This window comes from Plectropomus leopardus, chromosome 4 (assembly GCF_026936395.1).
Source record: "Plectropomus leopardus strain MGB_pleo_1.0 chromosome 4, ASM2693639v1, whole genome shotgun sequence".
NCBI classification, from domain to species: Eukaryota; Metazoa; Chordata; class Actinopteri; order Perciformes; family Serranidae; genus Plectropomus; species Plectropomus leopardus.
This window is the reverse complement of record NC_142179.1, coordinates 28,510,684-28,531,949: the sequence shown is the minus strand read 5'-3', so window position 1 is coordinate 28,531,949 and position 21,266 is coordinate 28,510,684. Positions and strand designations below refer to the sequence as shown.

General features: G+C 43.6%; 1 protein-coding gene across 1 annotated transcript in view; it reads left to right on the top strand.

Annotated features, from left to right (window-relative positions):
- The window catches only part of hmcn2 (hemicentin 2), a 54,357-nt gene that overhangs the window by 7,396 nt on the left and 25,695 nt on the right, over nt 1–21,266 (top strand). Inside the window, exons 5-30 of the mRNA XM_042487704.2 lie at nt 91–262; nt 378–484; nt 573–693; nt 784–1,047; nt 1,159–1,303; nt 1,736–1,857; nt 2,106–2,378; nt 2,804–2,945; nt 3,258–3,385; nt 4,106–4,219; nt 4,686–4,844; nt 4,931–5,125; nt 6,188–6,283; nt 6,426–6,553; nt 6,652–6,796; nt 9,794–9,906; nt 11,749–11,908; nt 12,094–12,253; nt 14,779–14,906; nt 15,082–15,333; nt 17,450–17,533; nt 19,402–19,593; nt 19,690–19,820; nt 19,984–20,128; nt 20,745–20,871; nt 20,962–21,119. Coding sequence (XP_042343638.2) covers nt 91–262; nt 378–484; nt 573–693; nt 784–1,047; nt 1,159–1,303; nt 1,736–1,857; nt 2,106–2,378; nt 2,804–2,945; nt 3,258–3,385; nt 4,106–4,219; nt 4,686–4,844; nt 4,931–5,125; nt 6,188–6,283; nt 6,426–6,553; nt 6,652–6,796; nt 9,794–9,906; nt 11,749–11,908; nt 12,094–12,253; nt 14,779–14,906; nt 15,082–15,333; nt 17,450–17,533; nt 19,402–19,593; nt 19,690–19,820; nt 19,984–20,128; nt 20,745–20,871; nt 20,962–21,119 — 3,961 coding nt within the window. The remainder of the gene's footprint in view (nt 1–90; nt 263–377; nt 485–572; nt 694–783; nt 1,048–1,158; nt 1,304–1,735; nt 1,858–2,105; nt 2,379–2,803; nt 2,946–3,257; nt 3,386–4,105; nt 4,220–4,685; nt 4,845–4,930; nt 5,126–6,187; nt 6,284–6,425; nt 6,554–6,651; nt 6,797–9,793; nt 9,907–11,748; nt 11,909–12,093; nt 12,254–14,778; nt 14,907–15,081; nt 15,334–17,449; nt 17,534–19,401; nt 19,594–19,689; nt 19,821–19,983; nt 20,129–20,744; nt 20,872–20,961; nt 21,120–21,266) is intronic.

Genomic DNA, 21,266 nt, shown 5'->3' with positions numbered 1-21,266 from the left:
CAGTTTGCGTTTGACACGTCCCAGCCTTGTCCACTGACGAATGTGTCACCATCAGTGTGACATGTTGCTCTGTTTTTCTCCTCCTGCCAGGTTTTAAAGTGGGTAGAGGAGACAGTTCAAGCCATGAAGGTCCACCTGCTGTCCTCCAACCACGACAGCGCTCAGGAGAACAAATGGGAAGTGCCCTTTGACCCCAGCCTTCGAGAGGTCACCGTGTCACTCAGTGGACCAGCACCGCAAATCGAGCTCAGCGATCCTTTCGGTACACAACACATTAATATTGTTTTCTTTCCTGCCATGTCAATTAATGATATTTTCTGTGCCCCAAACAAGCAAAGACATATTTTCTTTGAATATATCCTGTCCTTGTGTACTAGGTCGTGTAGTTGGAGTTGAGCAGGGCCTGAAAGAGCTGTTGAACATTCCCAACTCCGCCCGTGTCGTCAACCTGAAGTTTCCCAGACCTGGGGCTTGGAAACTGAAGGTACTGCTCTGGTGAATAATCCATGAATATGTTTCTTTGACTGTTCCATTCAATGGGCTAATTGAATAGTAATGGTTTCTTTCTAAAGGTGAGCTGCAGTGGGCGCCACACTCTGAGGGTCACAGGAGTCAGCAATCTAGACTTTCGGGCCGGCTTTTCCAGTATACCTGTTTCAGAGTTCAACCAAACCAGAGAGAGGCCAATAAAAGGTGCCACAAAATGTCCCTGTTTGCTTTGTGTCCTATTTGACTGAGAACATGTGCAGATGATGACTTCATTGTCTCTTTTTCCTCTCTCAGGACTTCCAGCCCATGTTTTGCTGAAATGTACAGGCCTCAAGCCTCCAGGTCAGCTCAGCCATGTAGAGCTTGTGTCAGGCTCAGGCCGCTCCTTACGCACGATCCCCGCGCCTCTGCCCTCTGACCTTGGCCAGCAAGGACTGTGGAGTCTCCCGGAGATCCGCACCCCCTCCCAGAGCTTCTTCATCAAGGTGACGGGTAAAGACGAGGAGGGGTACCGCTTCCAGAGGCTGTCCAGTGTCTCCTACACCAACATCGTTCCAGGCAAGACGGCCCTGTTCCTTGCCAGACGCATTTAACAAAGCCACTCCAGTGTCTCTCACACCTCATAAATCTCTCTGTTGACCTTTAATCTTTGTTTGCTCCCTTGTGTAGATCCCCCAGCTGTGAGCATGCCTGATGTGGTGAAGGGCTTCTACATGCAGCCTGCTGTGATCGCCTGCTCGGTGGAGAGTGACGTCCCCTACAGGCTAAGATTCACCAGGAGTGGGATTGCACTGGGAGAGGAGAAGTTCTTTCAGTGAGTCGCTCAGCACTTTGTAACATTTGGCTTGCCTTCCTGCAGATGCTGCAGCTTAATTCGCCCATTACCTGCTGTAAAATACACTAATTAGGTCACTCACTACTCTTACCAGTGAGCATGTCTGTAAAGCATTAGTGCTGCTTGACTGATGAGATTTATTGGCTCCTCTGTCAGGAAACATGTATACAGTCAATTTTGTGCACATTACATATTCGATTGTGTCATCTTGAAAAATTAACAAAGCGTCTATTCTCTCTCTGTGTTGACGCTCTGCTTTGAATTACATTCATGAAGTGAAGCTGAGTTGTGGTGAAAACTATTCCCAGTGTGTATGTTTGTGCCAGAGATGATAATTGAATGTGACGTAAAATGGGATCTTGTTGCTATTGTCATATTACAGTGAATGAACCAAGCGTGTTTTTGTTGCAGGAATTCTGCAATAGCATCATGGGAGATTGCCCATGCTTCAGCTGAGGATGAAGGCCTGTATGAGTGCATAGCGCAGAGCAGTGCAGGACAGGGACGTGCCTTAACACAGTTGACTGTTAGAGGTATGTCACACACGCGTACAACAATGCAAGCACACACACCTCCTCAGCCATCTTGGCTGCTTTCGTCTCAGTCACAGCAAGGCTTTGAAATGACTTCCAGACATTTTTTATCTCATGGCTGAAACATCAACATGATACAAAGCATGCCAGCACAAACATTTGTATTAAAGAGTAAACTATTTCTGCACTGTTTGTTCACCGCTGATAACACCAGTTTGATGTTTTGGTTGCATTTCCACAAAAACAAGAGCCTCCTCCTGTCCTGAAGCCGGCAGTGAATGTGACTTCCTCCGTGGGAGGAGTGGCTGTGCTGTCCTGCCAGGTGGAAGGCTCCATGCGCCACAACTTGACCTGGTACCGAGCGGGTCGTACCATCCGGGCCCACGCTGGGAGGGTGAAGCTGCTGTCTGACTCTTCCCTGCAGATCAGCGGGGTGCGGACTCAGGATGCTGGGGAGTACCACTGTGTGGCGACCAACGCTCACGGAGACAGCAGAATCAAAGTGTGGCTTCTCGTCCCAGGTACGCTAGAACAATACCTTGTGGGTCATCTGCTTAAACACTTAACACACTGGGGGCCTCCTGGCTCCTCTTTGGCCTCCGTCATCTGTTTTCCATTATTGGCTTAACCCCCTCGCAGATTGAGCCACTTCCTCGTCAGAAAATGTTCCTCATCAGCCAGAATTGATGCATGTTGAAAAGTGTGGCTCCAGCTGTGGGTGCATGCTCAGATGTTTGTAGTGAATTTCAAAAATAACCATATAAATGTGAAACTTCTGTTCCAATGATGTCAGACATGGTATGTGCTTGTAATTGCATTGCAGACCACATCATCAGGAGTTTACTGTTGTTAAACTTGTGATAAGGAAGTTATAAATGACATCATGGAACAATGAAAAGGCACTGAGTCATCCTCAGCATTTGTTTTTGTTTGACTCCAATTGTAGAGGCTCCTTCTGTGGTAGTCCACCCCCAAGACCGGGCCTTCTCTCGAGGGGACGAGATCCGCCTCGTCTGCTCGGCGACCGGTACCCCCCCTCCCCAGCTCTTCTGGAGTCATGGAAACATGTTCCTCACTAATCGGCCGAGGTAAGGGAACTCTCAGCCCACTCAACACCTCCGGCACAGAGGACTCTAAGAGTCATTACATTCCACTTTAACGACATGCGCGATTGCCACATCTTGTTTGCATCACTTTGGAGATTTACATCTACTGATGTAAAATCTTTTTTCCAAACCACAAGTACTTAATATGCCTGTGTAAAATACATATTCAAAGAAAAATTTCTCTCAAGATACCCAAGAATAGCAGAAAGGGTTAGAGATGAATTGCCAATTTACATCTGCACATGCAATCAGTAAGAGTCAGCAGACATGAATTCTGTCGATTGCGTGATACAGGCTGAGTCTCCACCAACATGGAGTTCTGACCATTAGAGGGGCCCTACCAGAGGATGCTGGGAACTACACATGTTTGGCCACCAATGAGGCTGGGAGTGCCTCTCAGTCTGTGGCACTTACATATGCAGGTAAGTCAAGATGTTGAACATGCGTATGTGGAGACATGCTGTTGATGAAATTATCCTTTTTACCAATTGGATTCTCGTTCATTTTTGAAACTAAAATCTGAATAATCTTTGTTAGCATTAATTTTCAAACTTCAACTAAAACAATACTTCTTTATCTGTGTTGTTGACTATTCTTCAGGAAAAATTCGTGCTGAATCAGTCTGTGAATGATATCAAGTGTGAGTTGTGCACCAGCCCTGAGTAGATTACAGGCGAGCGTGGCCACATGCTGCCCTGTCTTACACAATAGGATATTTCTCTCCTTGTTTGTGTGAGCGCTGACAGTTGTGAGCCTGAAGTTTCAGTCAAGGCATGTCAGTTAGTGGTTGACAGAAACCTCAATACTGATGGACTGTGGCAGCCTCTTCCTGGGGCGTGCTGGTGTTATACACACTTTTGTCTCTGAATGTCATTTTTAACAACATTGATCTGTCAAGGCAGCGAGAGCTTTGTAAGATAGATCAGCTCATCCTTTCAGCTCGGTTGTCTGAATCTATCCCTGCTATGTTGAGATAGAATTAGTGTGAAATGTAGGCTTAGTTTTTATATTTGCCTCTGCAGCTTTTATTCATCTAAGCCAACATTACTATTATTTTTAAATCTGGTAAAATGCTATAATATGAAAAATCTTTAAGAATGCACAATCAAACTGCTTCATAAGCTTTCTTCTTCATCCTTCAGAGGTGCCTAAGATAACAGTGGCACAGCAGGTCGTACTTGTATCTGTTGGTGGTGATGTGACTCTGGGGTGTCAAGCCACAGGCATCCCCCCTCCTCTGGTCCACTGGTTCAAAGGTGAGTTGAGGTCAAAAACAGTGTGTACTTTAGGTACTATTGGTTGCTAACATTGAGTTATAATGTATTTGTTGAACGTGTCCATGTATATTAATGTTTAGATCTCCAGTGCGAATTGCTATGTAATATGTCACCACCTGCTTATTGTTAAAATGTCAATCAGACCATGTAAATCTTTGGACTTTTAACTTTGCCTTTTTAAAAATGGGCTTATTTTGTCTCTTATTAATGAATCTAAATTATTATTATTTATTCATTTTTATTTTTTTAAATTACTCGCACCATGGACTTAGAGGGTGGTTGTGGAGGGCTTGTGGGTAGAGGAAAGTGGGCATAATTGTATAATGAACTATCATCTATCTGTCTCTGTAAAAATAAATAAAATACATACATTAAAAAAACGGTGTGTAAATAAAAGCGACTGCCTAGCAAGAAAGCAATGGACTGGTTCTCTGTGTGTTTCCAGGTGACCTTGAGGTGGGCTCTGCTCCTTTTGTTGAACAAGATGTACACCGCGGGACCCTGCACATTCAAGGGGTACAAGAGGTTGACGCCGGTCAATACAGCTGCGTAGCCAGCAGCTCTGCTGGAACGTCTGCTGGCACTGTCAGTCTGGAGGTTGGAGGTGAGACCACACTTTGGTGTTCCACATTAAGCTTATTTTTTCTCTCAAGATTTACACAAAGGAAAAATTCATTCTTGCCTTCACAGCGGGCCCATTGTTCTCAGAGGCACCGGTTGACGTGACAGCTAGCGTAGGGGAGAACATCACCCTCCCCTGCATCGCCCGAGGTTTCCCACAGCCGGCGGTGACCTGGCGCAGACAGGATGGCAGGCAGATTCTTACAAGGACAGACAGCCACAGTAAAACAATGCAGCTGGAGAGCGGACATCTTCTAATCCAGAGTGAGTTATCCCTGAAACACTATCACAGCAAAGAGCTTTGGTCTGCAGTGCAGGCTAATGCCGCCTCATGGTGGCCTTGCACTGACTGGCATGACTGACATTTTCTGAGTGATTATATATAGAAGAGGTGCAGCCTTTCATATTAAATTCAGCCTTTCTTACAAGAGGGGGGTAACAAGATGTCATTGCCATCGGTTAAGTTACAGTATGTAGGTGACTCTCAAAACATTAAGCATCCACCCTGCTTCTGATCCGTGAAAGACTAACTTTAAAAAAAGTGGCCCATCACTTGAATTCGGCAAGTGTTGGTGTCCTTCTGTCCAAGTACTTTTTCTGCCTTCCCATCAGGGCAATATCAATTTAAATTATGAACTCTGGAGGTATTTTAGCCTACATTATGACTGATTTGGGCCACTCAAACCACTTCGTGCTCCCGAGTCTAAATGTTTATAGTGTGTGTACTGCTATATTAGAAAGGAATGGACATATTTGAATGGGCTGTTCCTGTCATTGTTTTCAGTTGTGGCTGCCATCTCACCTAATTAGCTCAACCTATTGCAGATGGCTTTATTTATTTATTTATTTATTTTACCTGTCATTGTTTTAGAAAATTAGTCTATCCATACTATGTCACACACAAACTTCTCCGCCCCTCGTCCCTTCTGCTCCTCACTTTTTTGCTTTAATGCGTAATGTCTTGTCATCACCCATTCAAACATGGGCCTGACTATCTAAACACAAGAAGTGAATCATATGTTGATGTTCCAACATGTGATCTCCAGAGAATTTACCGAGCGGTAGATGTGTGTCAACAGGCTGGCAGCTGAGGCAAGCCCATTAATCCCATTCTTTTCTATTTTTAACTCTTAATTACAGCACAGTCAACCCAATAATACCACTTGTTTTTGAGTAGAGTACTTAACTGCTATTAACATGGACTTTTTTTCTAGATAAGTAGTTTTCTTTCTCAGTAAGTGTAGAGATGCTGCTTGTCTCTGATGTATAGATTGGACTGTGTATCTATTTTTGCTCAGTGCTGGTTTACTCTGTGTTTGGCTACAGGTGTCTGGCTGGATGATGAAGGGCTGTACATCTGCGAGGCCAAGAACCAGTTTGGAGCCATTAAATCAGAGGCCAGAGTTAGTGTCACTGGACTGGGTAGGCTTTTTTAAGCTCTCTTATCTCTCTGCACCACCATATTTTAGAAACAATGGCAGCAACTCCAAATCTGACTGTGGCCTTAAAATACCCACATTTTCCTGCGGTTGTTTAGTATTTATGTTGCTTCCTTTTCCTGCAGAGCCCCCTCTCTTGGCCCAAGGTGCCCCACTGGTCACCACTGGCATCGGTCAGTCCCTGAGTATCCCTTGCATGCTGCTGGATGGAATACCTCTTCCAGAAAGACACTGGTCCCAAAATGGAAAACCTGTAAGACTGAGTAGTATTTAACTTTTAAATATGTGCAGTACCTCAAACAGACAGTCGTTATGTTCCTTTGTGACAGCAGCCATTTCTCCTTTGCACAGGTTCAGTTGAATGGGAGGATGTTTGTGAGGAGTGATGGCAGTTTGTATATTGAAAGAGCCGTCACAGAGGATGCTGGGACATATGTCTGCACCGCGGTGAATGTAGCAGGCTCCATGAACATCACAGTCAGCCTGGAGGTCCATGGTAAGTTCAGGGATCTGTCAGCCATTCTGACATCTTATTTGCTGTCTTGCCAAGAGTAAGATGAGGAGATCAATACCTCACCCACGCTGACTTTGAAGCTAGAGTCGGCACATGATTAGCTTAGCTTGGCATAAAGACTGAAGGCAGGGGAAAACAGCTAGGCTCGGTCCAAAGGTAACTTGGGGATACTCCAGGAAGTCATTGGCCTGTTCCAGTACATAACCCCCTGTAAAACCACAAATTAACATTTTCACATTTAAGCTTGTGTAGACATTAAACTGATCAAATGAGTCATATGTAAATAAGTGAGCTTTAAAGGTGCTGGTAGGTGGGTTTTGAAGGTACAAGGTAGATTTATTGTCATTTTTCTTTAAAGGTGGTTTAAGAAGAAATGAAATTAAAGTTGATCCTAAATCCTGCTACATTTGGTGCTTTTTGGTGTCAAAGGAGGAGTTGAAGAGTTTCACAGCCTGGAGAAAGAAGCTGCTCTGTAGTCTGGTGGTTTGGCAGCAGATATTTCTGTATCTTTCTCCAGATGGCAGCAGGGTAACCAGACTGTGGCTGGGGTGGCTGCTGTCTTTCAGTATCCTTTGGGCTCTGTGCAGACACCTCCCTTCACGGAGGTCGCTGATGCTCTGTAAATGGGAACCAGTGATGTTCTGGGCAGTTTTAATCACCTGCTGTAGCTGTCCTGGGCCATGCACAAACTATGCCAGTTTGTGATGTTTCCAGTCAGTATGCTTTCTATTGCTCCTTTGTAGAAGTCAACCAGGATCTTGCTCTGGAATTTAGCCCTCCTAAGGAACCTATAACTGTTCACCTGCTCCTGTTCAGCTCCACTGATGTAGACAGGGGTGTGTGTCTTTGCCTCCTTTATAAAACACTCATCATTGTTTGAAATGCGGCCGATGATGCTGGTGTCATCCGCATACTTCACAGTAGCGTTCTTCTTATGTCTAGGAGTGCAGTCATGGGTGTACAGTGTGAACAGAAGGGGGGTGAGCACACAGCCCTGGGGGGCTCTGGTGTTGAGCACTAATGTAGAGAAGGTGTGACTGCCAATTCAAACTCTCGCCCAAAGTGTTAAGTTTTCCGATCAGCTTCATGGGAGAGATTGTGTTGAATGCTGAGCTGAAGTCAGCAAACAGCATTGTGATGTAGCTGTCCTTATTGTTCAGGTGAGTAAAGACTGCGTGAAGAGCAGTAGATATGGCATCCTCTGTGGATATGTTGGTTCTGAAGGCATACTGTTAAGGGCCCAGGCTGGCAGGGATGTTGTATTTGATGTGCTGTCAAAGCACTTCAACAGAATGGGGGTAAGAGCCACAGGGCGGTAGTCATTAAGACTAGATGATGGCTGTCTTGAGGCAAGAGGGAACAGTCTTTTGTGAGAGTGAGATGTTAAAAATGTCAGTTATAACATTTACAAGCTGATCAGCACAAGTTTTTAGTACACGTCCAGGAATATTGTCGGTGCTGGCGGACTTGTTTATATTCACTCTCAACAACTCTCAGGAATGATGTCACTGTCTTTGTGATCACCACCTCATCAACACATTTGCTGATATATGCTGTTACGGAAGATGCACATTCTTCAAGACTGATCTTGTTATCTTGAGTGGCAACTCAACTCTTGGTCCAAGGCAGGTCAACCTCACCCTGATGCTGGCTCTCCACCCTCTTTTCGTCTGGTGCTTTCGGTTTCCATTCTCCCCTCTGGTCTGACTGGCAGCTCGTCGTATGCCGTTTGTGCAGATCCTCGCACGGTCTGCTGCATTCAGTCCAAGACCCTCACAACTTTGTTGATGAGTACTTCTCTATCACAGAAAAGTCATGCTTCAGCAGAAGGGGCCATGAATCCTGTTGATTTGATTTATGACTATTAAAACATCCCCATTAGCCTCAGCTGTACTTTGGGTTTACTGCTTATGAGTAAATGTGAGCAATCTAATACCCTAAGCTAAGATGAATAACATTGCTGACCTACTCGCCATACATAAGCATTGTCACTGTGTTAGGCTAGCATGCTGATGTTAGCATTTAACTAAAAAGCCCTGTTATGCCTATGTAACATTAAAGCTAAGACGAGCTGTTATCAGCGCTTTAGATTCGTAGTCTTGTTTTATCCTCCGACTAAAGCAGGCTATCTGCTTATGCTAAGCTAAGGTAACCATCTAAACTGGTACTAGCTTTATCTTAAGTGTACCTCAGTAAATGTGTAGGGAGAGCCAGCTCCCAGTATGCTTAGCTTAGCATAAGGGCTGTAATCAGGGACTAATGGAGCTCACTAGCTAATGAACACATTATATCTCTTTTGTTTCAAACCTTTAACACCTAAAGTTGTTGTGGGGCGGTTATGTAAACCTGACTATTTCTTGACTGGGAGCAGTTGTCAGGCAACCAGCAGAGACTCCAGGATGTTATTGCTACAGACAAGAAATAGTAGGCAGATTTTTTTTTTTTACCTTTGAACAGAGCCAGGGTAGCTGTTAACCCCTGCTAAGCTAACTGACTGCTGGCTCCAGCCTATTAATTACGACATACACCAGCATGAGAGTGGTATCAATCTTCTCATCTAACTCTCAGCAAGAAAGCAAACGAACCAGTTTCCCAAAATGTCAAACTACTCCCTGAAGTTCTTATTCCTGAAAACAGTTTTTATGTACTAGAGACACTAGCTGTGTTGGGGTATATGGTTTGCACAGTCATGCCAACAATGTGCTGACTCACCGTGGAAAACAACGATATGTCAATGACTTGGCCACCTGCTGTTATTAAAGTGAGAGGGTTCATTTATTGCATGCTTTGATGAAAGGGTCTTTTTGTTCATAGGCATGTAATGACAGACAGGCCAGATTACGGTTCATCATCGGTTTGTAATGAAGAAATGCCTCAAGCACTGACACTGCTGGCTGGTTAAGGCCAGTGATAATGCTGTGGGCCCGCTTCTTCACAGCCAGTCAGACAGCTGTGTTTTGTGACCTACTTCTTCCACAGTGCCCCCTGAGATCAACGCTGGTCCGTACCACTACATAGCCAACGAGGGTGTTGCCATCACACTGTCATGCAAGGCCACCGGAGTTCCCAAGCCAAATATTGTCTGGTCCAAGGTAGGATATCACACTCGCTGTCAGAATCCACTTTTCTTAATGATTGCTTTTGGCTGCATCCCATAAACCAATACATGACGAATTGGCTACTTCTTATTCCCACAACGTTATCACTTTGAGTTCATTCGCCTGAAAATGAATCATCATTAAGACTTTGTAAATAACTGTTGAAGTAATAGCCCTATCAGGTTTTACAATTAAACAAAAGATCAGTATCCAGTTATTTAGCAGTTGTGGGATCTAAAATTTGAGCCAAACCAGTCGTCAATAGGCTCTTAATCTGATCAGCTTTAGCATATTTATAATGATAGTAATACTAGTCATCTTCATCTAATAATGCTCTCTCTTTACTACTTTAACTTATATAATGTTTAAGCCTTAATAACATAATATTACATTTTATTTAAATTACATTTTTCAATTTTTACCTTCATTTTCCAGTGCTCATATAACAAAACTGTCTCTCCCTCTGGCTTTATATTTTATCTGGTTTGTCAGAACACTCTAAAAATACCACCGACAATAACAGTTTGCATTGCAATCAAGATTTGATTAACCTGACCAGGAGGGAGGTAACCATGGCAACTTTACCATATTGCAGCTTGACTGTGAGAAATCACTCAGGATTGTAATTGTACCTTAGGAATCTATTTAAAGCCTTGCTTTCAGCACCTTCCAGTACAACACTTGAATAAAAAAAGAATCACATCACGCCTCAAAGGTTAATATCAAAGTAGGCTGAACTAGTGCAAACCCAACATGCTCAGAGGGATACTTTGCCAATTTTCAATCAGCTTTGTATCAAAATTATACGGGTAGTAAGTGTAAATGGACTGTGGTAAACTTCCCTCCATCTAACCAGTGCCTAGATATCCAGCACAGCCGAAAAAACAGAGCTCTAACAGTTTAAGTAAGCAGCACTGATCACATATAAACCAAGATTCTCGCCTCAAATGCTGTCAGAAACATGAGATTGTTGCTAGCTGGCCAACATTGTTTCACACGTACGAGTTCGCATGAAGTCACCCACCAGCAGGAGCTTTTATTGGCCTGGTGCGGCGCAGTGCATTCTGATAGTTGTAGGTTGTCTTAAGAAAAAACATCCTTTTTCTCTCTTTTCTCTGGTGATGTAGCATCAATTTCAAAAGTGTTAGCATCTTTCTACTGCGTGGACATCATAGTTTCATTAAAAGGCCATCTTTTCGGCAATTAAATACTTCTTAATTCACCCAGAATGCAATATATGCAGCTTATCATCAGATGTTATCACTACATGTGTCATATACAGAAATACAACAACAGTGTCTTTTTAGCTGTGATACTGACTGCAGTGTGAACTTATTTTAGGCACAATCCAATGACTTTATTCCCAAATGATCAAATGTACACAGATAGATGTATATTGTCATTAAAAGCAGTTTTGGGTCTCTCCAAATAAACAAAAATCATGCAAGAGTAAACACCCCACACCGTTACATAGCCAGCTTTACTGAGTGAGGTCAACGTACATATTGTTGAACTGAGCCATATTTGTCTTCCTTGCTTTCTCCCAAACATTTTCAGAAGAGCACTCAAGAGTCAAGTAAATTTCTTTTCTTGTCAGATAAAAGTGTATCTGTAAAAGCAATTTTATGTTCAAAGCAAGTGCTTGTGCAGCAGGCTGCATTCCTGCAAGCATGTATTGGGGATAGAGAGCAAGTTAAAGGGGCGCTCTGTAATTACATTAGACATCAAAGGTTGGGCTGTAAACCTTAAATCGAGCTTAGTGTCCCCAGCACTGTTGTGCGGACAGCTTTTATCCACAGTATATTCTGTCTGCTCTTACGCCTGTTGTTCCTCCAGGGAAGGCAGCCTCTGCCCAGGGACCACTCTACTCTGCGGTCTGACCCTGATGGATACCTCCACATCCCCCACCCCACCCCTGATGATGCAGGCATCTACATCTGCACTGCAACCAGTCCTGTGGGCTACGCTAGCCGAGAAATCCAGCTCAGTGTCAACAGTAAGGCAAATAAATGTTCCACCGCAGTCACCCAAACATGGCAGTGTTTGACTTAACAAAGGCTGACCTCTGTCGACAGACTATATGACTGTATGTTTCACTGTATGAAACATTTTTAGTAATTCAAAGCATGTTTAACTTAAAGCTTACATTGTATTCTTGCAACTTCTTTCCCTCTTTTCTAGCAACACCAAAGATAGTTGGTGTGACTGGCCATGACAATACAGTGAAGATGGCTGCAGAGGTGGGAACAGAGATTGTTCTCCCATGTGAGGCCCAGGGAAGTCCCTCTCCATTAGTCACATGGAGCAGAAATGGGCATCCCATCCCCCCTGTCACAGCTGGGTAAGTCTTACCTCACTCTGTCAATGATGCAATAAAAATTAGTTGAACCTCATGAAACAAAAGACAAAAACCTCTGACTCAGCTTTTTACAATGGTCTCTGTCTGAAGCTGGCTGCCATTCAGAGCTGCTGCTAATGTTTGGAGTTCATTTAGTGATGACTTTTGAAGGGCAGCTAGGCGGAGGCTGCAACAGTCTGCCGGAGAGCTGTGTGCGGGCTTCACTCTCTGGCTAAACTGAGGAGGAACATCTGGTCCCACATGGTTCGCCGATTCCTGACTTTCATGTGTGGTCACTCTGGGTGTAGACAAGGCTGGCTGACTGGGGACACAGACTGCATAGATGACAGACAGACTCAGGCCAGACACCAGACTGAATGGTTTTGGGGCTAGATAGAAGAATGACGGAGTGGGCTGTAAGCTACGGTGACTCAGATACAGTATGACTTGTGTGGGGCCAGGAAGAACAAGAAGAAGGTGGGGGTGGAGTAGGGGGTGCCAGGAAGAGGGGAGGAAAACGAACTGACAGAGGAAGAGATACAAGCCCTGTCTGCCTGATGTTCAGATTCCCTGGGGTGCTTCAGCAGTAAAACAACATGCTGACTCTTTACTAGTCCTGTCTGATGAGAATAACACATCTCTGTGAACAACCCCCACATCAGGCCATGCTTTGCATATGCGCTACCTGCGGAAACAAGCACGCTGTGAAGGAGGGAGATTCATTCTCTCCAGCTACACTGTTGGGTTAGAGGAAATGACCAGGGGGTGCTGATTGTTGAAATAACTTAAAGCAGTGGGCGGTAAGATTTAGCCATAGCCATAGCCATGAAAAAGGTTAGCACTAACAAAAAGGTAGAAGGGGGATGGGTCAGGACCCAGAGCTTTTCAACACTCAGTCAGTGGATTTGTTCACTTTAAAACCCAATTCTGATGAGGCCAATTTGTCCCCGTTAGTCTTTGTGTCAGACTGTGTACACAGATGACTTGACACCAATGTGGGGAGTGATGGACGGGCGAGAGGGGTGGTTCATGTCTTGTGTGCTTGAGCTTGTGTCAGCCTTCACTGTGGTATTGCCGAGCTGCAGCGCTGCAGTGCGAGCAGCACAGACCACTGCAGAGGCAGTCATTTGGTTCCAATGTTGCTGTCTCTCCTAAGGCTGTTTGAGGAGGTGGGGGAGCGACATTACACCATATGTGCAGCTGAAATAGAGAGCTCTTTGTGCTTCGAGCTCATTTCCACTAACATGAACATGTTATTGTTAGAATTCAGTTGCTTAGCATACACACTTATCTAAGATAAATCACAGAGGTGTGTTTACATTTGCGCATATTATGCATTTATACAGCTGGATAGCTTCTGGTGCACTTCTCGTTACCACACACCCCTTTAAAGTTGCTGACCTACATTTACGTACTCTTAACCTACATTTAACTGCTGCTTTTGTTTTTGCTACAAATCATGTTTTTGGAGTGGAGGGTAATGTATGTGATCACCTCCACCTGTCTTCTTGTTTGTCAGTGACAAACACCTATGAAAGGAATGAATGGCTTGGCATAAACGTTGCTTTCTAATGGAGATCTGTGTGAGCTTCCATGTAGAACCACCATCAGGCTAACCTTTTGATTTCAGATTATCTGTATTTCCTGACCCCTAAGTGATAAACAAACAATAGCAGCTGTGCACATTACTACTGTCAACAAAAAGAAATGCATTGATTTGTATGAGCCTATGACCTTTCCCACAGAGACACCAACAAGGTCAAACTTTGGCTGCTTTTTTGCACTGTAATTACCCTGCACAATTGTAATTGTGAAAGTAACAACTCACCAGAGATTACAAGGCCCTGGCTATGGTCCATTCTCCACTTAGTGCTTTCTTTATCCATAACTTTCATTCATCACTAGATCCATTTTTCTTTCTTGCAACCCAACAACACACATGCAAAGAGGTCATCAATAGTTACAACATATTTAAAGTCTTTATTGGTGTGACTTTCTTTCATGCTTTGTTTTGTATTTAGAGCCAAGAAAATCACTTTAAAGTGAAGTAAATCCAGTACAATGGACAATGTAGTGTTATGCTCCTCTCTTTTCACAAATTCCTCAAAATGTGCAAATATTATATACATAATTTGCATACTAATGAATCACTTTATCAATGTGCTTCTGGCAGTAGCTGTGCTGGGAATACACTTTCTGAATCTGTTTACAGGAACTGTTTTCATCAACTCATCTCCTACTAAAAATAGAAACAGAAGCAAAACCACATCTTGAAATGTGTCCTCGCAGACACACAACCGTCAAGGTTTACCAATACTATAAACACTGGGCAGCCTTTATAAGTATTTTAATATTTATGTGCTCATATAGATGCAGTCATGCGCTGTAATGTAAATAAGACACGAGAGGGAAATATCGCTTCAAAACAAACACTCATTCCCCTAAAACACAGTGGCTGTAGTTTTTCAGTGATTCATAGTGCTGCACTTTCTCCATCCCTTTGTCCTTGACCCCTACCCACTCTCCAGGTTCACTGTTCTGCCTTCAGGCTCTCTGAGGATCACTGATGTGCGCCTGATTGATAGTAAACTGTACACCTGCACTGCAGAAAACCCAGCAGGCAACGTGTCCCTGAGCTACAATTTACACATTCAAGGTAACTCTGTGCAACTTTGTTAGAAAGTTGATCTAGAAACCTTAGTTTTTTTATGTTTTCATATGAACACGTCACTTCTAACATAAAGTATGTAAAATATCTGAGATATGTCAATAAATAGATGTGTAACAGGTGTGGTGAGACATGTATTTAGGATGTTTGTTTTTGTCCTCAGCTAAACCCAGAATTCAGCCAGCACCTTCCCTCCTGAAAGCCTTGATTGGTCAAAGAGTGACTCTGCCATGTGTGGTCCAGGGAGAGCCAAGCCCTGAGGTCAGTTGGTTTCACAATGGACTTCCTGTTGGGGTCAAGAACACTTCGCCACTCAGGATCCAGCAGGTCAGCCTGGCTGACCAGGGCACTTACCAGTGTGTGGCCAGGAACAGCGCGGGACAGGAGACTTTGGAGATCAAGCTGGAAATTCTTGGTGATTATCTGCAGTGCAGACCCCCTGTTTGTTCACTTTGCGAATAAGCATAAATTAATACAACTCTGCTGCATGTACAGCATTGTGAATCATGGAAAACGTATTTAAGTAACCATTTCCTAGCACTTGCAATATGAGGATTTATATACACTGACAGTGTCCCAGTTTAAGCTCTCCCAGTCTTTAGGGGTGCATTCTCTGGAGGCACAGTAGCTCCATGTTGCAAGAGCATGAAGGCCGGGTTGTACTTGATAAGAAATGATTCGCGCCACGTGTTGTCCTATGACGTTAGAAATCAAGTGTTTGTAGTTGTTTCACATGGCCACACTTGATAGAGGAGAGAAAAACCAGCTGTCATGGGGAAGGGGGAAACTTACAGTATGGTGGTAATGGAGTACAATTTCATTCTCTCCAGGAATACATTTGTAATATTTCACTCAGTTGTTAACAAAGACGTTACAGAAAGTTATTGTAGCTGAATGAAGAAGTAGAATGAATAGAGCTAGAGAGAAAGAAGTTTAAACATTGACATGAATGACAGATTGTTGGTTTTGTTGAGTTACAAAAATGGTCGGAGACAGGCCCCCCCATAATCCAACTTTGGAAAGGACTGGGAGTTGGGGTAACCAAAGCTAACTGACCATATGAAAAGCACTTCTGATGGAGTACTGTATACCGACCTGTCTTTTAGGCCTCCATCAACTTGTGTAAGTTCTGCACTCAGACTGTTGTCGCCAATTGTAGCCAATTGGTGGGGTGCCACAGGGGTCTACTCTTGGTCCATTACTTTTTTCTCTCAGCCCCCACCCACCCCCACCCCATTTAAATGTAGAAAGTTTTTCAAGCTCTTTCATACCTGTCAATTATCTGCTCATTCTGTAAACTTGAAGACTATCTGTAAATGAACATCATTGTCATTGCCAAAGTACAATTTGTTTACTGATCCACTGTGAAAAAAATCAGATGTCAAAAAATTAGTTCCTCAAAATATAAGATCTGTATCCCATTAAAGGGGAACTACGCCCATTTTCCAAATTCATGGTCTAAGGTAGTCTAAAAATTTCAGTACACATGAACAGTTTTTCCCCAAATTCTAAACCTGGAGTCCTAAAAAGTCAATTTGTGATGTCGTAAGATATAAAGTCTGCTCCACAGACAATGAATCGGGAAGGATGTTGTAGATGACACTGAAATCAGGCAGGGAAATATTGAGAGTATATGGGTACATTTTCTTTTTCAGGACTGAAAACACTATATAGATTAAAGCTCATTTGGGTATAAAAAAAGAAAACGAACATTCTGTGGGTTCACAGAAGCAAGCTCTTATTCATCATCTATGGAGCAGCTCCAGACTTTATACTTGATGACATCATAAGTTGAGACTTACTTCTCTGGTGTGCGGCTCTGAAAGAGAGTAGCTAATGTTCACAAATATTTATTGAATGTCCTTAGGCCATCAAAATAACATTGGAATTCCTAATTTAGGTGATGTTCCCCTTTAAGCCCCGGTCACGTGCGCCCCACCTGTCATGCCTCTGTGCCCTTCAGGGGCGTCCGCCTCACAATTTGAGAAATGCTGCATTATACATAGATAACATTATTCTTCCTAAGCAGTACTCCAATTCCCGCTTTTATGCAAATGACATATTTATATGCCCCTGGTTCCACTCTATCCCAGACTGCTACTCATCTTCAGTCTCCCTTTGATGCTTTCCCGAGATCCCTACCCCTAAGATCAAGTAGATGTGTTTGTACTAAACCATGGTAGAGCTAGTATGCACCTTTTAAATAGAATGAAATGAAAGCTTCTGTCGAGATTTTTTCCTGTACCTTAGAGATTTTAAAGTGGTGCCTTCTGATGCTTTTTTAATTAGTCTTTTCATTAGTGTTATGAATTATATTTGCTGATTGATTGTTGGTTGTCTGGCTTCAGAAGTGATGTTTTTGGATGCTGTTTGTGGGGTAGTCTGATGAATATTTTCATGCTCTTGATCTCACTGAGACTCCCTAATTAAATACACCAGAACCTCTATTAGTGATTGGACTAATACTCATTACATTTTCAATTTACTGTTCACTTTGAACCAGCACTCAACATCTTTTTCTGTCCTCACAGAGGCCCCGTCCTTTGCAGAACCTGGAGATGCCATCATGGAGAAAGTAGCGAACAGCAAAGTCATCATCCCTTGCCCTGCTGAAGGTATGAAATGATTCACACATGAGTCAGCCTCCGAAAAACTTAGAAGAATGTGGCAATAAAAGGTCTGGCATTTTAGAAGAGGTACAATTTACAGGTCGTGACTAAGGTTTTCAGAGTCTAAATCGGATGCATCATTTTTCAGTTGGTTTTTATGACACAAGAGAAAAATCCATGTATAATGTAGAAAAGATATGTGTGTATTCGTGCACCATCAAAGGAAGGTTTCGCTGTCAATGTAAACTTTTAGTTGTCAAATCAGAAACAAAGCTCCCTGCTATCTTTAAAGGCGTATCCTCCTTTTTATCGCAGCACCCAAAGGCACGCTGTTGTCTCTATATTTTAACATCTCTGACAGTGTGAACAAGGTAAAGTCCTGGAGGGATGAGCAGAGCTCGCTATTTTATGAAGACACAGTGAGTGTGTTTGTCTGTCGATGCACTGATGGATACTTACTATCTGACAGCCTGTTTCAAACAGGTATTGTTTGTGTGGAGCTGTGTCATGGTTACCAGCACGGTGAGAGAAGGTGAGGGCTATGTCCAATGTAGAGCAACAGCTGGAACATCAGTCTGCCTGCTGCCTCAGTGAGCCACATCTGCTTTCCTCTGCGTTGGGGCCTGCTGGGAGAGGAATCCTAATTACAGGCTGCTGCTGGCAGATGAAGGACAGAGATGTCTGAGGTGCACTGTGAAGCACAGGAAGAGGAAGATGAAGCCACTCTAGCCCTCCTTCCATCCAAGTCACACGGGCAGGCAGACAGGCAGACTGTACCAGGCCACTGAGGGCTCTCACAGAAATGCATGATGTTCTTGACACCCCAGAGAGGCAGCCAGCAGCAGGAAACAAGGATTCCTTCATTGTTCTCTTGAGATCTATCTGTATGAGAGAGATAAAGCGCAGTCTCTGCCAGGAGGATATTATTAATTCACCAACAAGCGCATTGCATTTGATCGAGGTAATTATTTGAGAAACACATGGAAGAGATAATCTCCGACTTCGTCAGCCCCAACAAGTAAATTCAAAGTCTACTAATGAGATCTGTTAACATCTAAAGCCTAACATCTGTATGCGTTTCCTCCCAGCAATGAGATAATGAATTTGCTTAGAGCTCCTTAACTGTAAACATGTGTTCGGAGAGGCAATGGACGATAACATCACCTTTGCTGGTGCTGTGTGTCCTGCGGTTAGTATTTTTTTGGATTGAGGAAGGACTCAGTGTTTGATTTCCCTTCCTCGTCCATGGTGTTTGTATATGTAACACCTCTGTAAATAGACAGAGCTGTGGCATTTGGATCCCCTACACTGCCCTGCTCTTTCATGGTGACTCACTGCGTTTGTCCTTGTCCCCAGAAATCTGTTGTGTTGAGTACAAAATCTTCCACCTTCTCCCCCATTTCACCTTTCTCCTCTTGACCATTTCCACCTCTTTTCCACCCAGTAATCCACAGAACACATCTGTTTCAGGCTCCTAAACGTACACACCAGTGCCTTTGAACTACTCCTCCGACCACTCCTATTCTTACTACTCAAGACTCTCCTCAGTGTCTGGTGATAAATCTTGATGCTTGTGTTTTAAACCGTACATCTTGCATCTCTCCAGCACACTGTGTCTTTCTATTTTATGTGACTCTAACCTTGAAATCTTAAGCTCGCAGGCTACAAGGACCCACTTTGGCAATGTCTCCCCCGCTGTCCCGCTGTCCAACAGATAAATGTAGAGCTGGCTTTTTCTAGTCTGGGCTGCCTGCCCATTAAGTTCCCCCGTAGAGAAGCACAGAGATGGAAGTAACTTTTCTTTCTGTCAGACGTGATCAATAAAGCTCAGTTTATGCTGGCTCACAATTCCTCTCTTGTCTCCGCACCTGCAGGTTCACCTCATCCCAAGGTGCGCTGGTTCAAGAACGGCCTGGAGATACACCCTGAACAATCAGAGCTTTCTGTGGCGAGGGATGGAGCTCTCATAATTAGCACAGCGTCTGCCAGCCACAGCGGGGACTTCAAGTGTGTGGCTACCAATGAGGCAGGCTCTGTGGAGAGAAAGACAAGGCTGAAAGTAAATGGTGAGAAGTCATTTTCCTCTATTTTTCTCCGGCCTGACAAAATATCTTAAACTGAACTGAAACATAGTGTAAATAAAATCGTTTGCACTTGTACAGTTCCCCCAGAGATCCAAGATGATGGGCAGCCAAGGAACCTCACTGTCACCTTGAAGCAGCCTCTTACTCTGGGCTGCGATGCCTTTGGGATCCCCTCCCCAACAATCACCTGGACTAAAGATGGTCATCCTGTGAGTGCTTTTCACCCCGAACTCCCATCTACAGTTAATGTCAAATGTGGACTGCATGTTAATATACCTTGTTGATGTTTAGCTGTACAATGCCACCAAGTGGTCATTGCTTTAATTACAATTAAACACAAAGGATGCACTATAATGATTACTGTACATCCAGGTGGACAGTCCTGGGGTCCATCTGCAGAACGGAAACAGGCTGCTGAGAATCTACAGAGTTCAGCCAGAACATGCAGGAAGATTTGCATGCACGGTTCAAAACTCAGCTGGGGAGGCCCGCAGAGAATATCACATAGTGGTGCAAGGTGAGCTCATAAACCAGCTGTCACGGACTGACACTGTTATTTAGTATTTTAAGAATAGAGTGGGGGAAAGACAGATGTAAGGATACCGATAACATTGAGTAAGAGAGTCAAAATTATTTATTATTTATTTATTTATTTTGGACTGTCAAGAACAGTGGTCTAATGCCCCTAACGAACTTTGAACTTTAATACTCCACTTAATGTAACATACACCTAAAACTAGACTAGACTAACCATTAAAGTCAAAGCTAATGTACACATGCTGTGTTTTTTTGCACCTTCAAATCCATTGTTGTCAATATAGACATGTGAAAGGCGTGCTCCAGTGCAAAACAACATTGTTGGGGTAGACATTCTAATTCCCAAATGCCCATTTTTTATCTTGAGAAGGCTGCATCCTATGATAAACAAAAAAGTTCAACTTTTGGAATGCAGTAACACATATAATATGTCATGTAATGAGGAACAACTAATCACAATGGGCAGATATCTTCCATAAATAACAGGATCATCAGGTGAAGCACCCAGCGCCTGACCTTGCATTGTCCCAGCCCTAAATACATAAAACCATGTGTGCTAACCAGTGTATTTGTGATGTATGTGCACATTGTTACAGCTCCGCCAGTGATATCAGGAGCATCCCGGCTGCAGGAGTTAACTGTGGTACTGGCCCAGGAGGTGGAGTTTCAGTGTCGAGTCAGCGGACGGCCAGCACCTAGAGTGGAATGGAGCCGCGATGGAGAGTGAGCATCACTCAAACAGTTTATTGATGTGACATTCAGCACCACCCACCCATAGTATTGATCTAATCCACTGTTCTTTCCTCTCTCCAGGGTGCTGTCCCGCGATGGAGACCCTCATGTGGAGTTTCTGGAAGATGGCCAGGTGCTGAAGGTGAAGTCAGTGAGACTTAGGGACCAGGGGCTTTACCAGTGTCTGGCCAGTAACAACGCTGGAACTCAGATGCGCCAGTTCAGGCTCACAGTGCAAGGTTGTTACCTTATATAAGACACATACACTCTGGCATGAATTCAGCTTATATTCTCAATTGTTTTCTTTCCCCACATAAAGAAAATAAACATAGATGACAAAAAAATCCTTTAAAAGTTACTGGGATATTGAGTTGATTTCTTTTCCG